This window comes from Pomacea canaliculata, linkage group LG13, assembly GCF_003073045.1.
Source record: "Pomacea canaliculata isolate SZHN2017 linkage group LG13, ASM307304v1, whole genome shotgun sequence".
NCBI lineage: Eukaryota > Metazoa > Mollusca > Gastropoda > Architaenioglossa > Ampullariidae > Pomacea > Pomacea canaliculata.
In genome coordinates this window covers 20,434,303-20,452,560 of record NC_037602.1, presented here as the reverse complement: position 1 = coordinate 20,452,560, position 18,258 = coordinate 20,434,303, and the positions used below count along the sequence as shown (strand labels likewise).

The 18,258-nt window shown below is 43.1% G+C and overlaps 1 protein-coding gene across 2 annotated transcripts in view; it reads left to right on the top strand.

Moving 5' to 3' along the window:
• Nucleotides 1–18,258, top strand: part of LOC112554247 — a 31,051-nt gene that overhangs the window by 4,005 nt on the left and 8,788 nt on the right. Inside the window, exon 2 of one of the 2 annotated variants that reach the window (XM_025221945.1) lies at nucleotides 6,913–7,110. The exons of the other annotated variant lie outside the window; for it this stretch is intronic. Coding sequence (XP_025077730.1) covers nucleotides 6,913–7,029 — 117 coding nt within the window. The 3' untranslated portion in view covers nucleotides 7,030–7,110. Of the gene's footprint in view, nucleotides 1–6,912; nucleotides 7,111–18,258 lie in introns of those variants that run through there. 2 annotated transcript variants of the gene reach the window in all.

Sequence of the window (18,258 nt, the reverse complement as noted above, 5' to 3'; positions counted from 1 at the left end):
AATAGAATTTTCAAGTTCGATCTCACTATCGTCATTTGGGGATGGTTGAATATCTATCATCGACTAAATTTTAAGTTTCATTTGAAAAATATTAACATATTATTATTTATTATATTCTCGATGTCAGATAATATTTTTCTTTCTCGTCATCTATTTATCAATTTATTTCAGATCAGGATTCTGTGTGAAGAGTTTTTGTAAAGCACTTTGAGCCTGTCTGTAATGGTGGTGTAAAGTGTTACATAAATTAACTTTAATAATAAAATAATAATCATCTCTTCCACCTCCTTACATTTTAGATGTACGCATTACTATTAATATTCATCTCTAAGATACTTTAGATAAAGATAGATTTAGTGTTATAGAAGGCAAAAAACAAGAAATCGTCTCTAGGCATAAAACTTCATTCACTCAGCAGTTACGATTTTTTGTAAAGATTGTGATTTGAACCGAAACGCTCACATTTTAATCACACGGACTCCTGTCTAGTAGCCAAAGAGTAAATAATGTTGTAGAGCCTCTCTGCCAATGCCTCACTACTCACTGTACATGTCTCACTGCAGATGTCTTTAGTGAAACGAATAAAACTAGTAATAATTGAGATACCTGGTCACTCCTTGCTTTGTGAGCAGTTACAGTCCAGTCACTCAAGGGAGCTAATCCTCCCAACCCACACTGCGGTTATCTTTCCTGTGCACTTCGTGTGATGGGAATAAAAACAAAAACCTGTTTAATATCTGCGACTCAGGTTACAGTGCGATGGCGGTGCACCAGGCACTGAACTTTCAACGATACAAAACTGTGCGCATAAAGTATCTCAGTAAAACCTCCGCCACCTCCAGATTCTCGTCGCGACCTTGTGACCTTACAGCACGAGTCCTTGACCTTCTAGCTCTACAAACGTCTGCTGCCGTGCAGCGCCACCGCGACCTCTGACCCTGGGTCGTGGAGCAGTGATGTGTTAAACACTTTAACAGTCAGATTGTCGCGGCCCTCCGCCGAGTACAGCACAGATTACCGGGTATTATCTGAAACAAACTTTCTTCCTATAATTAAACTGTACATGTCATCACTTTCACACAATCATTAATACAGCACAAACGTTCGTCCTTTACCTTTCACCTGTCGAGGACACTCTTCACACCACAGGATGGAACCTGACTAAGTGGCGCCACACGGAGATTCTCGCGTCTTTCAAAAAGCACACGACAGCTCAGATACCTGCTACCATGGTAACTCTCGTGTCAACCTGCTATTTACATTATTCTAGTTTCTATACTCATGATTTCTTTCAATAACTCCTCGTATCATCAACGAGTAGCAGACTTACGTTTGTAGGGAATACTTTTTGCGAAACAGTCCTAAAACTGATGACAGGTAAAGGTAAAATAAATGATGGCCCAAAACAACCGACACGATGTAAACTACAAGTAGGTTACATTAGAGAGCATTGTGAGCAACTTCAGTGTAGTGTAGGGGTTACGATCAGCGTCCTTCCTTCGACATGTGGGGGATTCAAAACTTCCTTTGAAGGACATTTTCTAACATACCTACAGCCAGGGCCGTGCTTAGGGGCAGGCGGACGAGGCATCTGCCTAGGGCCCCGCGCTTCAAGGGGCCCCGCTCAACTCAACCTCAACTACGACTGCAGACTGTACGGTTCCCTTCGTTGTAACCTATTGACGAACGTTACAAATAAATTAATCGTAGGCTTATGTTGTAATGTGTATGCAGCGTGCTGTCAATGATAAAAGACGAGATATCCCTGAGGAAAAAAGTGACTTTAGATCCCAACTAAAACCGTGTGATCGTGGCGTGAGGGCCCCGCACATGCCCTTTGCCTCGGGCCCCGCGGGGGCTAAGAACGGGCCTGCCTACAGCTAACACAGAAAACTTGTTCAAGTTTTCTTTGCTCACCTACATTTACTCAGCTGAAGGTAACAAAGGTGAGGAGCTGGTATCATGGTGGTCAGGCAGGTAAATAGTTTATGAACATGGTAGCGTACACGAGTGAAATGACTGGACAGCAGAAACCTACAGATATTTGTCTTTGCTCTGTATTTTGTTCTCTCATTATCAACATCTTTTGATAAAATCAATTAAACGTCTTGTTTGGAATTATTAAGAACACCGTGTGGCAACATCTGGAAGCTCCGCAACAGGTAGCAAGATAAAGACATCAAAGTGTCAATGAACAGTAGCCAGCGCCATGTCAAACCGTCATTTGGCAAAAGGTGTATTGTAGGCAGAGACACTTTCTTGCCATGGACTCTGTTTTTATTTCAGTGAAGGCACTGGTACAGCTGGTTTGGAATGAAGTCGATGAGTTAATGTTTAAGAAGAAAAGAAAGGTGCTGATAGAAGGATTGAGAAGGTAACTTCCAACTGTCAGTTTAGTAAAGTGGCTGGGCCTGCTTTGTTAAACGAGTTCCCAGAGTCTGAGCGAATAGCTCACCTGCACTGACACGAAATGAGCAGCAAAACACCATGCAGGTCCCACACACACAATTGATTCTCTCCTTTGTTCGTCTTGTTCTTCCCCTGATCCCACTCAGTCCATATAAAGACAGCTGTTCACTTTAGCAGACAAATGCGACAATGGTCGTGACCTCACTGACCTGCCGATGTGTCAGTGTTCTAAAGACTCAAAGCCTCTTGTGAACGATTATTTGCATTATGTCCAAACGAAGCTGTGGTCAGGAACGGGAAATAACTGAATTTTTATAACCGTATTATCTGATTTTTAGAAGAAGGACGCTAGAGAACAGAGAGGTGGAGAGGTGAACGCATTTGCCAAGACATTTGCTTTTCTAGTCAGAGATCGAATGAGTTAGTATGAGCGAAGAAACTACTGCCAAGACAGTAAGTTTGAAAAGAGAGTAGAAGCTACGGTGAATTTTGTGATTGTGATAGAAGAGACGTTGATTGCCAATACAGTGAGCTTATAGTGTGTGAGGTGTTCTTTGTACTTTGTAGATGTGGAAATTGAAGGAAAAACTATTGTGTTAGAGACCGTTTTGTTTTTATAGTTAGGATCTATTTTTTTTTTTTTTTTTTTAATTTTGATCAGTAAACAGACAGACTCGTACAGGCGAATCATTCTTTAATTGGAACGAACGAAAGAACGCGCAATTGTCCGACCCGCTGGTGAGTTGGAGAGAGCGAAAGACAAGAGGCACCGGCGGTGTCGTGACAATTTGTCGTGATTAACCGCTCCACAAATTACTCATGACAAATCTCAACCTTCTGTACAGGGTGAAGAGAACTACGCACATCTTTCATTTGCACTGAGAAGTCATGAGACTCGAAACGAGCAAAGAAAACATTAAGAGCATTAGGCATGGCCTTACTCTCAACGCCTGAGTTCGAGATTTTGGCTTTCGACCCCTTACTCCGATCATCACTATTGGCCATGTTGTTGAGTCCCTGCCAAGCTACTCGGATGTTACCTGTAGCAAACTGAGACTCGATTTTGAACTTGTGCTTCACCTTCACCCAACGGATAGCATCACGGACCTCTCTATGTACCAGTCTTCTGTCGTGGGCAGAACCCGTGATGAACACATGTTTCTTTCTTTCTTTTTGTTAAGCACTGCTTTTAGGCCCTTGGTCACCCAAGGTTTGTTGTTAGGATAAACATATATATGCTTTGATGGACTGGTGCAATCTACACTTTTTTACTCCTAACTTTTACTCCTAACTGTGTGTTAAATGTTTGTATGAGTATATGAGCAAAGACAAATTTCTGTCCTGGGTCTCCTGGACACACAATAAAGTCTGTTTTAATTTGATTTGATTTGATTTGAAGTCCCACAGATATTGGCTTCAGACGCTGTACAGTAATTCAAAAGCCATAAACAATCGCAATTCTTTACACCCCACATTTTCAAACATAAAGTTCCTCCATAATTTGTAGAGTAAAAGACCCCGACAGGATACACACTGTTCATGAAACCAGCACAATACAAACAGTAAACGTATTTCATAATTTGCTGCTGCTGTTTAAATGTATTTAAATTATCATCTTAACGCTGGTATCCTTTTTCAAAAAATATAATGATATTCCATCTATTCTCAAGTTTTAACATCTTTTCTTCCGACACTATTTCCGTTACAAAACTAGAAACACTTGCGAAGAAGCTCTCAAAATAATACAATATTAACGGTAGTTTTTACTTTCCACATTATTACTTTCGTGCAATACCACCTTTCCTTGATTTTTTTTCTTACTCTTGTCCAGTTCTGGTTTTGCTTGCTGATCTTTTACACAAGAGAGTCACTACACCTGCCATGTTTTATTAAACGGAAAGTGTTTATAATTTAGAAAAGTGTGCTTAGCCAGAAACCAGCGAGAGTTTACACAGAGCCGTCGACAAGCAGCATCCTACATCCCCACAAAACAATAAAAATATGGAAAATATCATTTAGAGAACTATTTCGTTACTTAGACTACTAGTTTGTTAATAAAAATATCCTGAAACACTTTTGACAAGAACATGATGAAGGCCTGTTATTTCTCTCTCAATACCAACGCTCAGGTTGAACATGTAGACATGTAGATATTTACACACACAGATGTGTTTTACTGTCTGCTCTACAGCTCGACACCCCAGTCCGTCCTGTCCAACCTCTGACCCCTAGTCTATCGGCTTTCCGCCTTGTGTATGTCTTAATCCACACAGGGTAAAGGGCCTCTGTCTACACCATCTATTAATAGTCATTTCTCTAGGATACAAGGCCAAGTCATCAGAAGACAATAATATTTGTGTTCCAAACATCGTCTTCACATCGACACCGGAAGTGTAGCCAAGACGACCTGTGGTCTCGGCTGACACACACCAGCAACTAACGACTTTCAGGTTGGTTTGACAACAGCTAGTATTTCTGCTTTTAATCAACTCTTTTCTCTTCCAGTTGTTGTTATTAGTTGCGACTGTATTTTGCACCCTGTTTACTTCCACACAATGTCTTCTTCTTGTAAACAACTTAGTGTTTAATGTTTCCTGAATCGTTATTCTTCAGTCATTCGTCAAATGATAGATCTAGCGTCGTAACCTATAGATTTACTTGCTTTGAACGAAAAACAAAGTTCATTATCGATGGCAGATAAAAGAAAAGTAGGATTTATGACATATTCATCTTTATCTAAACTATAAATATTAATTGTGTGAAAATGAGACGACAGCAATGCAAGTTTCGTACAGACTGTGGCTGCCAGTCGCCAGTAGCCTCCCCTGTCCCGTCATTTATTGTTGTTTGTTGTCGGCGTCTGTCACAGTTCTGCTACCGTTAGATGTCAGGATTTTAAGTGACTTTGTTTGTTTACCACGCTCGAATAATGAAGGATTACGTAAATGTTCCTTGTCTGTGTGTGTCTGTATGTGTCTGTGTGTCTGTGTGTGTGTCTGTGTGTCTGTGTGTGCGCTCATAATTAAGCTTTGATGTGCATCGTCGTTGTCATACACTTTGATCAGTTATTGTTTCATGCTGTCTTCCTAGTAGTCCTGACATTTTGATCTCAAACATACTGCATAGATTACACTTTACTTTGCAACATAGATATAATATTGTTGCCTTTAAAAAGCAGTTGTAGCACCAATCACAAAATTCACAAGTACACACAGCTTGCTACACAACACCATTCCACCAGCCCATTGTAGACCTCATTGTATCTGCTGACATAATAGCAAGTTTCCTATATCATTATTTAATTCAACACTCACTTTTCGCATACTGTTATTTTGTTCTTACTGTTATATGAAGTCACTGATCTAAATTTACTGATATACCTAAAATTATTTTTGCAGTTGACCCTTCAAAAGCGTGGGTTTGAACTGATCAAGTCCAGTTATACGCGGATTTCAACCTTAAATTCCAATCTCAGCGAAACCTGTCGACTTTCTCTGCCTGTGTCTTCTTTTTGTGAAAAGCAGTGTGCGTGGTATTTTGTGGGAGGACAAGGGAATTCCTTCGTGTGACTTGTGCTTCCATCTCATGACAGTCCAACTCATCATACCAGTGGTCCGACAGTCTGCTCTTGTTTATCAATTCGTATTGCCCTTCCTTCCGAAAATGAAGATCACTGCACAGAAACTGTGTCCTTCATTTCGAAACATGTCAAGGTTCAAGATATTTTCAATTCTGGCGGCTTTGATTACAGTAGAGACATTTCCTCTTCTGTATAGACTATACCTCTTAAATTTACCGTACGACACTGCAAATTTAATGAAACTTATCGCTCAGGTTAACAGTCTGACTGATAACACATCGTACTACACACATATTACATTCAAAACTCATAAAGTGAAATTGGATAAAAGCCTCAAACAATTGCAGCCCACAGTGTCACAACAGGATGTGTACATTATGCAGGAAATCGTCGCAACTTTCTCTATAGTGATGACTGAGGCGTCCTTGACCTTTTTTCTCTACAGTGGCAGTCTGCTGGGCTCGTGGCGCCACCACGGCATCGTGCCCTGGGATGATGACTTGGATGTTGTTGTCCCGTCATGGCAGAAGGATGCCGTGGCTCACGTGCTGAATGGCCTCAAGCCGCACTATTTTCTTGATGCCAGACTAAAAGGCAGATTGAAGCTCTTCTCCTCTCGGTCTCATGCTATCAGTAGGGCCACTTGGAAATGGCCGTACCTGGACATCTTTTTCTACGACGAGAACAGAACCCACATTTGGGACTAACACCAACAATTTAGAGAATTCATCTTTAACAAAGAAGACGTATTTCCATTGTCTGAGCGTCCTTTCATGAACATGATGCTGCCTGCCCCAAGAAACACAAAAACCGTACTGTCCACCACCTACAACCTTAACGTGTGTACATCGGGGTGGTACGACCACAGCAAAGAGATGGGTAGGAGCGATGAGAAGTCAGTGCCGTGTGAACAGCTGCAGCAAGTCTTTCCGTTTGTCAGGCGCCAGGCTGCAGTAGGCGGCCATGGAGGTTGTAACGAGAGTCTCGTCTTAAATGGAAATGTGTTGGCGTGGGTGGTGCTGAGCGGTGTGCAGTGCTAAGGTTGACTCTCTTGCCAGTTACTTTTGGAAAACGGATACTACATTCTTCTCCTTTCTTTCACTTCCTGATTAACTTGTGAATATCTAGTCATGATAAAGCTGTCTTACTGAAACAGGGCTAACAGATGAGTAAACATTCGAACTAGAAGGATACAGAACGATTCGATTTGACAGGAATGCACAAGCGACAAGTAAGCATGTAGGGGGAGGCGTGTGTATGCTTGCAAATGAGAAATGGGCCACGAACTACACAGTACGAGAACAGACTAGTACCCCCCATTATGAGATACTGACAGTGTCCTTCAGGCCGCATTATTTACCTCGTGAATTCGGCCAAATCACTGTGGTCCTCGTCTATGTGCGCGGCTCCGTCTTCAACCTCGCAGCTGAGCACATTGCAGACACATATAATCGAGCGAAAATAAGATCAGTTGATCATCCTGTATTTTTGCTCGGTGACTTCAACCGCTGTGATGTCAGTAAGCTGCTCCCCTGTCTCCATCAATACGTCACGTGTCCCACCCGCCTCGACAGAACGCTAGACAGGTGTTTCGGTAATGTGCCGGGTGCTTATGTTTCAAAGTGCCGGCCGCCACTGGGGAGATCGGACCACAACATTGTTCATCTGCTACCCGCATATAGACAGCGTGAAAAGCCGACAACACTATGGATTAGCACCTGGACATTTGAAGCAACTGAGCTGCTCAGAGACTGCCTCGAGGCCACTGACTTGGATTTGTTCTTCACTAGCTGTGGAGCCAACCTGGACTGTCTGGCAGACACAATCACCTCTTACATCACCTAATGTGATGAGTCTGTCATCCCTACCAAGCAGATCTGCAGCTATCCGAATAACAAACCATGGCTGGGTAAAGAACTCAAACACTGTCTCAGTGAAAAGAAGTTAGCTTTTATTCAGGGAGACAAACAGAAGTGAAAGAAAAGGAGAAGGAGTTCAGGGCAAAGGCAAAAACATCTAGAGTGAAATACAGAAATAAGGTAGAAAAGCAACTAAGTGAGGGCAACGCAAGGGATGCATGGAGGGGCCTGAACACCATGATGGGTAGAGAACGCAAGACACAAAGAGTAAAGTGTGATGACCCGGTGACATTTGTTAATGAGCTCAACACTTTCTACGCGCGGTTTGATGTGACAGACTTCACCAATGAAGCAGAAAATATATGTTCTTCACTGTCGGCAGCCACTGTCACAATCTGTGAGGGAGATGTTGTCAGAATTCTCTCTCATGTGAACCCACGTAAAGCCCCTGGACCTGACCCCGTGAGAGGCAAGGTACTCAAAGGCTTATTTGAAATGAGTTCTGACCTATTTAATAAAATGTTCGTGTTCCATCTTTCTTTCGTCATTGAGGAATGGTTGAATATCCATCATCGTCTTAATTTGAAGTTTCGTTTGAAAAATAGTAACATGTGATGATTAATTATATTCTCGTTGTCAGATAATATTTTTCTTTCTCTTGATCTATTTCTATTTATTTGAGATCAGCCTTCTGCGTGAGGTGTTTTTGTAAAGAACTTTGAAGCTGTCTTTGATGGTGGTGTAAAGTGTTATATAAATTAACTTTAATAATAAAATAATAATCATCTCTTCCACCTCCTTACATTTTAGATGTACGCATTACTATTAATATTCATCTGTAAGATACTTTAGATAAAGATAGATTTAGTGTTATAGAAGGCAAAAAATCGTCTCTAGGCATAAAACTTCATTCACTCAGCAGTTACGAATTTTTGCCAAGTTTTTGTAAAGATTGTGATTTGAATCGAAACGCTCACATTTTGACTCACACGGACTTTTGACTAGTAGCCAAAGAGTAAATAATGTTGTAGAGCCTCACTGCCAATGCCTCACTACTCACTGTACATGTCTCACAGCAGATGTCTTTAGTGAAACGAATAAAACTAGTAATAATTGAGATACCTGGTCATTCCTTGCTTTGTGAGCAGTTACAGTCCAATCACTCAAGGGAGCTAATCCTCCCAACACACACTGCGGTTATCTTTCCTGTGCACTTCGTGTGATGGGAATAAAAACGAAAAACCTAAGGTGACCAGACGTCTCGCTTTAGGCGGGACAGTCCCGCTTTTGACCTCGTGTCCCGCCTGCTCATCGGGCGGGACGCCCAATGTCCCGCTTTCTGGCTTTCTGGCAAGTCCATCAAATGTCACGGTTGTCTTTAAAAATCACTTTTTTCGCCGTTTTTTGACGGTGACGACACCATCATCGGCACGTGTCCCGCTTTCGCCCCCGAAACGTCTGGTCACCTTAGAAAAACCTGTTTAATATCTGGTACTCGGGTTACAGTGCGATGGCGGTGCACCAGGCACTGAACTTTCAACGATACAAAACTGTGCGCATAAAGTATCTCAGTAAAACCTCCGCTGTAGCGAATCGAAACCTCCGGGCGTATCTAAACGTATGGGTATAGTCTGCGCATGCGCACGAAGCGAAACTTCACTACCGCCTGGTAGTTTACTTGAAATAAAAGTAAAGGACGAAACAATACATTACAAAACATTACGAAATAAAATGGCATTGCAAAAGCAAAATTATACAACTCACAATATGCTTTGATATGGTTTTTGATAAATAAACCCAAGAAAATATTTACTAATCCATCGGATGTTTATTTATCAAAAACCAGCTCAAAGCATATTGTGAGTTGTATAATTTTGCTTTTGCAATGCCATTTTATTTAGTATGACCAGTAATGTTTCGTCCTTTACTTTTATTTTAAGTAAACTACCAGGCGGTAGTGAAGTTTCGCTTCATGTGCATGCGCAGACAATACCCATACGTTTAGATACGCCCGGAGGTTTCGAAAGGTGCTGATACAAGGATTGAGAAGGTAACTTCCAACTGTCAGTTTAGTAAAGTGGCTGGGCCTGCTTTGTTAAACGAGTTCCCAGAGTCTGAGCGAATAGCTCACCTGGACTGACACGAAATGAGCAGCAAAACACCATGCAGGTCCCACACACACAATTGATTCTCTCCTTTGTTCGTCTTGTTCTTCCCCTGATCCCACTCAGTCCATATAAAGACAGCTGTATACTTTAGCAGACAAATGAGAAAAAGTTCGTGACCTCGCTGACCTACCGATGTGTCAGTGTAGTGAAGACTCAAAACCTCTTGTGTACGATTATTTGCACCTCTCCAAATAAAGCTGGGTTCTGGAAAGGAAAATAATTGTCTTTTTATAACCGTATTATCTGAAGGACCACAGAGAAACTTTATTGACAGATACCGGCATCAGACGCTGTACAGTAATTCAAGAGCCATAAACAGACGCAATTCTTTCCACATGAAATTTTCGAACCTAAAATTCCTCCATAATCTGTGAGGTGAAAGACACCTGCATGACACACGCTGTTCATTGAACCAGCACAATACAAACAGTAAATGTCTTTCATAATTTGCTTTCGCTGTATTTAAATCGTCACCTTAATGCTGGTATCCTTTTGAAAAAACTATGAAGATATTTCATCTATTCTCGCAAATCACTAGTTTGACTATTTATCCTTTCGATAATATTTCCGTTACAAAAGCAGAAACCTGCAAAAAATCTCTAAAAATAATACAATATTAACGGGAGTTTTTACTTTCCACAATATTACCTCCGTGCAATACCAGCTTCCGTTGATGCTCTTTTTCTTAAATCTCTTCTCTGGTTGTTATTTTTCTCGTTGATTATTATTTTTCTCTTTCACAAAACACTTGCAGAGTTTAATTAAGCTGAAAATGTGTTTATAATTTACAAAAGCCTGCGTAGCCAGAAACAAGCGACAGAGTTTGCACAGAGCCGTCGACAAGCAGCATCCTCCATCCTGTCACGTGTTGCCTGCTGCAGGGGTGGTGGACGTGTGGGGGCCAGGAGGGGACGCCCGGGGGGCTGATTTTTTCCCCCTAAAAGTCTCACTGAAGGGAAAAACATCGGGAGCCTTCGGAAGCGTGACGTCAGCGACCTTGCACACTTCCGTGCAAAGCCAACCTCCGCTTCACTCTTTGCCAGCTACGAAACTTGTTCTGGGGCTAATTCAACAACTTTTAAACACTAGGAAGGGAGGCATAAAGTTAATTGCGACAGGCAAAATAACTCAAGGCCTGCAACTGGTGACAGGTAAAGGTAAAATAAATGAGGACCCAACACAACACAGACAATGCTAAACTACAAGTAGGTTAGAGTAACAACTCCGAGAGCTACGCCTCTGTAGTGTAGTGGTTACAAACAAAGTCTAAAGATTGGCAGTTGGTGTGTTGAAAACGTGGGGTGGTTTTTGTGTGTGTGTGTTTTGGTTTGGGATGTTTTCGTTCTCTAATATGATCAATTTTATGTCAAGACTTTCACGAAAAGCTATTGATTGCCGAGTGAAACCATATAATCTAGTGTGACCGTTTGTTTGACACGATCGACTATGTTAAAATCTAGGTGGAGCTAATCTTTTACGTATTTTGTTTTTTGTTTATTCTTTCAATAATATGAACAATTCTATATCAACCATTTCACGAAGACCCACTAATATATATATACAGCAAACTTAAAGGAGGTGGTGGTGGATTAGTAACTATTAACTTTCTATCATCAAAACGTACGTGAGACGAAGGTCTACAGGATGTACTGGTCATGCTGCTCTGTTTCATAAAAAATCAGCTTCTCGGTGTGTATGTCCCGCATTGCTGCATCGACTTCACCGCGTAGTACCTGTAATTGCTCAGGTGTCCTGTGGCGGCTGTACGTCCTCTAGAACTGCAGAATCGGTCTGCACCTCTTCATTGTACAGCTCACTGTACAGCTCACAGCCCACCTACAGAGTCAAGGATACAAGGCCAAGCCATCAGAAGACAATAATGTTTGTATTCCAAACATCGTCTTCACATCGAAGTGTAGCCAAGACGACCTGTGGTCTCGGCTGACACACACCAGCAACTAACGACTTTCAGGTTGGTTTGACTACTGCTAATATTTCTGCTTTTAATTAACTCTTTATTATTCCAGTTGTTGTTATTAGTTGGGACTGTATTTTGCGTCCTGATTACTTCACTACAACGTCTTCTTATTGTAAAAATTTTTGTTTTTAATGTTTCCTTACTTATTTTTCAGATATTCATTAAATTTCTAGATCTAGCGTCGTGACCGATAGAATTACTTGGTTTAAAAAATCAGCTACTTTAAAAAAACTGCTTGTATTTAAACCCAAGTTCATTATCGATTGTAGATAAAAGATAAGGAGCATTTATGAAAACTTAACTTTTGTCTAAAATAGAAATATTAATTGTGTGAAAATGAGACGACAGCAATGCAAGTTTCGTACAGACTGTGGCTGCCAGCCGCCAGTAGCCTCCCCTGTCCCGTCATTTATTGTTGTTTGTTGTCGGCGTCTGTCACAGTTCTGCTACCGCTAGATGTCAGGATTTTATGTGCCTTGTGTTTGTTTACCACGCTCGAATAATGAATAATACTGTGTCGCAAACCTGGAGCAGGGTCCGTAGATTTGGTAGGGGGTACGATTTCTATCACCGGTCCAACACACCGTCTATACAAACACCAAATCCACGTCGACACTTACCGCGTGCTACCACACTAAGTTGCTTATTAATTACCCACTTTAATCAGCTCGAGCCCCCAAGCACGCATAACGCCAATGGAAACACGAGGCAATTTAGTGTATTAAAAGAACGTTAATTATTATTTCCAGAAGTTCATACAAACCAGAAAATGTTACAGTTACAAAGTATGAACAATTGGTCGTTGTCTAGACCGTCCCGTTTACCTAATTATTTCCCCTACTTCTAATGTGTCCAGATAACTAGAGAGCTAGATCTAACCTTATCTGTCAGACACACAACACTGCACACACAACACTACACACACAACACTACACACACAACACTACACACACAACACTACACACACAACACTGCACACACAACACTACACACACAACACTACACACAACACTACACACACAACACTACACACACAACACTGTACACACAACACTGCACACACAACACTGCACACACAACACTACACACACAACACTACACACACAACACTACACACACAGCACTGCACACACAACACTACACACACAACACTACACACACAACACTACACACACAACACTGTACACACAACACTGCACACACAACACTGCACACACAACACTACACACACAACACTACACACACAACACTACACACACAGCACTGCACACACAACACTACACACACAACACTACACACACAACACTGCACACACAACACTGCACACACAACACTGCACACACAACACTACACACACAACACTACACACACAACACTACACACACAACACTACACACACAACACTGTACACACAACACTGCACACACAACACTGTACACACAACACTACACACACAACACTACACACACAACACTGCACACACAACACTGCACACACAACACTGCACACACAACACTACACACACAACACTACACACACAACACTACACACACAACACTACACACACAACACTACACACACAACACTACACACACAACACTACACACACAACACTACACACACAACACTACACACACAACACTACACACACAACACTGCACACACAACACTACACACTCTCCTCTTGCATACGCCACTTAGCTGTGTTAATGTCTTGGTTGCTTGACATCTTAGTCCTTGCCGGACATACACACAGTTGTCACTGGTTATGCGTTGACTGTTATCGTTGGGAGAGCTTTCTCGCCGTGTTGCAGAAGAAATAATGTCTGAAGACTTCGGTCGACTGCTGTTAGGTACACGACGAGAAAGTTGCAAAGAAGTTTGGGATGATTCCGCACCTGAATCGTCCCCGTGCACCCTGTGCACATTGAGACAGACACTTGTAGGCCTGACGGTCCTCTCCTGAATGTCCGCACCGGTATGGTGTCCACAGCAACTTGTCCGTTGTGTTGTTTGGAAGGACAAAGTTGCTCTCTTAATAAGCGCAAATGCTTCTGCGCGGCTTAGTCGCTCTCTCGGTTGGATTCCTACTCCCTCAAGACGGTCCACTGTCTGACGTCAATGGAAGAATGCAGGGAAGCGAAGACGAACGCACAAATTATTCTCGTGTCCTCTCCCTCCGAAAGTCCCTAGCGAAAAGCGCTAGAAGCCAGAAGCCTGAGTTTGCATCTAGAAGTTTCTTGTCCACTAACCGTTCCGTTGGCCAGTCATGCCACCTGACACACCACAACCAATCACGCCTCACAGCCACCACGAGCTTAAGCTCCCACCAGCACCCGCGTAAATGACGTAATTTATAGAGAGAGAAATTACGTCATATCTAGAGTAAAATAGATGTGCGAACACACACTACAGACCTATCCCACTTAAATGTTCCTTGTGTGTGTGTGTGTGTTCGCTCGTAAATAAGCTTTGATGTGCATCGTCGTTGTCATACACTTTGATCACTTATTGTTTCATGCTATCTTTCTAGTAGTCATGACATGATCACCAATATACTGCATAGATTACATGTTACTTTTCTACATAGATATAATATTGTTGTCTTTTTAAAATACTTTGAACACCATTTAATCACCTTGAAAATACACAAGTACACACATCTTGCTACACTAGACCATTCCACCGGCCCATTGTAGACCTCCCCCTGTGGGACCCCGGGGTATGCTTGCCTAGCAAGCATTGCAAGAATAGGGTCCCTGCCATCCAGCCGGGCATGTCGTAAGAGGCGACTAAGGTGGACACCTCACCTAGAGGTAAAATAGGTTGTGGTAGGGCTAACAACCCCACCATGTAAAAAAAAATCCTGTTACAGAAACTAAAACCAGAGAACTCGTCACAGATGGCGGAGGAAATGAAGCACACCAGGAGACTGGACTAATGACGGACGACAGCCAAACCCGAAAGGGAGCTGGCGCCCCGACAGCGGATTTACTGAAGCCGAGGCAAAAGTTGAGGGTGGGGTGCTGGAACGTCCAGACCTTGTACCAGACTGGCAGGATGCTCCAATTAGTCAAGGAGTTTGACAACTACAACTTGGACATCCTGGGAGTCAGTGAGGTCAGATGGACCGGCACGGGAAAGAGGAGACTAGCGTCAGGACATACCATCTTGTTCTCAGGAAGATCAGACGCTCAGCACTCTGAAGGAGTAGCTCTACTCCTCAACAAGAAAACGGAAAAGGCACTGCTGGAATGGAATCCTTATGGACCCAGGCTTTTGAGAGCAAGATTCAATTCAAAGTACACCAAGCTGACAGTGCTAGCTTGCTATGCACCAACAAATGACTCCGAGGCAGAAGACAAGGATGCTTTTTACGATCAGCTCCAGGCAGCCTCAGAGAGCGTTCCAGCCCACGACATGTTGCTCATCATCGGCGATCTCAATGCCAAGGTGGGAAGTGACAACACCAACAGGGAGCATGTCATGGGCAAACATGGAATCGGAACCATCAATGACAACGGAGAGAGACTGGCAGACTTTTGTGAAGAAAACAACCTACTGATTGGTGGCACACTCTTCCAACACAAAGACATCCACAAGGCAACATGGACATCACCAGATGGGATCACAAAGAACCAGATAGACCATGTCATCATCAACCGAAAATGGAGGAGCTCACTTCAAGATGTTAGAGCCTACAGAGGAGCAGACATTGCCAGTGACCACACTCTTGTGATAGCCACAGTTTCTCTGAAGCTGCGTTGATCACGAGGAAAACAGGCACGTCAGCAGAGAGTGGACTCCGGCAAACTAAAAAATCCAGCCACCGAAAGGGCCTTTGCTATGGAAGTAAAGAACAGGTTCCAGGCACTAGGAGACCAACAAGAGATGACCTTAGACGACTTCAATCGAGTCTTACAGGAATCAGGAGAGAAAATACTGGGCTTCCAATGGAAAAAGAAAGAACAGTGGATCAGAGAAGAGACATGGAAGAAGATAGAAGAGAGAAAGTCAGCCAAACAAAGAATCAACAGCACCAGATCTGAACGCCTGAAGGAACAACTCAGACAAAGATATACAAAACTAAACAAAGAGGTAAAGAGGATGGCAAGAACCGACAAAAGAGATCATATAGAGAAACTGGCAGATGAAGCAGAAAATGCAGCAAGTAAAAATGACCTGAACACACTGTACAAGATAAACAAACAGCTAAACAACGGGTTTAAGAACAGTGATGTGCCAGTGAAAGACGTGAACGGTAATGCCATCGAGGGAGAGGCAGGAAAACTACAGCGCTGGAGGGAACATTTTGAGTCGGTTCTGAACAGACCAGATCCCCCTCAGCTTGCAGACATCCAGCCAGCAGCTATAGACCTTGACATCTGCACAGACCCACCAAGCCTGGAAGAAGTGACAGCAGCAGTCAAGACAATGAAGAGCGGCAAAGCACCAGGGGCTGATGGAATAACAGCAGAGATGTTGAAAGCAGATATAAATGTGACAGCTCCCAAGCTGACTGAAATCTTCAGGCAAATTTGGGAATCAGGGCAGGTCCCTGTTGCGTGGAAGACAGGGCTCATCTTCAAGTTACCCAAGAAAGGAGATCTTGGAGACTGCAATAATTGGAGGGGCATTACACTTCTTTCCATCACCAGCAAGGTCTTCAGCAAGATTGTTTTGTCAAGACTGACGGCAACTCTTGAGAAAGACCTCCGACCACAGCAAGCAGGATTTCGCCCTGGGCGATCCTGCTCCGAACACATCTTCATTCTGCGACAGATTCTGGAGCAGAGCAACGAATGGAACGCACCGCTGTACATCAATTTCATCGACCTGGAGAAGGCTTTTGACAGCATCCACCGCGAGTCCTTATGGAAGATCCTGAGGCATTACGGAGTCCCTGCAAAACTTGTTCAGGTCATTGCAATGCTGTACAGCGATTTCAAATCCCAGGTTGTCTGTGACACGGAGCTCACAGACCCCTTCAACGTCAGTACCGGGGTGAAGCAGGGCTGCATTCTGTCGCCGTTCCTCTTCATCCTGGCCATGGACTGGATCATGAAGACTTCCACCGACAGTGAGAGGAGAGGGACCAGATGGACCATGACTATGACAGCAACAACAGCACTGGAAGACTTGGACTTTGCTGATGACATTGCCCTGCTGTCACACCGCCACCAAGACATGCAGGAAAAAACAAAGGCCTTCTCAGAAACAGCTGGAAACCTTGGCTTGAAGGTCAGCACAAAAAAGACTAACAGTATGAGAGTGAACGCCAGAGTCCAAGACAGCATCAAACTAAATGGAGAAGAGATTGAGGAAGTTGACAGTTTCTCCTATCTTGGGTCCAAAATGTCAAACACCGGGGATGCGGAGGTGGAGATTCGAGCCCGACTGGCAAAAGCCAGTCAGGCCTTCGCCTCACTCAGGAGCACATGGAAGGCAAAAATCATCAGCAAGAAGATCAAGCTGAGAATCTTCAAGTCAAATGTGATCAGCACCCTCCTTTACTGATCAGAATCCTGGAAGATGACCAAAACCATCAGTAACAAGCTTGACGTCTTCCAAAACAGATGCCTCAGGCGCATACTTAACATCTTTTGGCCAAACACCATCACCAACGAAGAACTCCACCGAAGAACTGAAACCGAGTCCATCACCCCGCAGGTTCAACGAAGGCGTTGGCGATGGATTGGACATGTGCTCCGCCAGCAGACAGCAGACCTCTCCACAGTCGCCCTACGATGGACTCCAGACGGCCGAAGAAAACGAGGCCGCCCAAAGGAAACTTGGAGAAGAACAGTGGAAAGGGAGATGAAAGGAAAGGGCTGGACATGGGGTCACCTACAGCGGGTTTCAGCCGATCGACATCGGTGGCGGACTCTGGTTGAGGCCTTATGTGCAACCTGATGCACGAAGAGGAATAGATAGATAGATAGATTGTAGACCTCATTGTATCTGCTGACACAATAGCAAGTTACCTATTTCAGTTTCTAATTCAACTCTGTTTTTTACAGACTGATGCTTTGTTCTTACTGTTACATAACGTCACCGATTTAAAATTTACTGATACCTAAAATTATTATTGCAGTTGGCCCTTCAAAAGCGTGGGTTTTACCTCATCAAGTCCAGTTATACGCAGATTTCAACCTTAAATTCCAATCTCAGCGCCACCTGTCGACTTTCTCTGCCTGTGTCTTCTTTATGTGAAAAGCAGTGTGCGTGGTATTTTGTGGGAGGACAAGGGAATTCCTTCGTGTG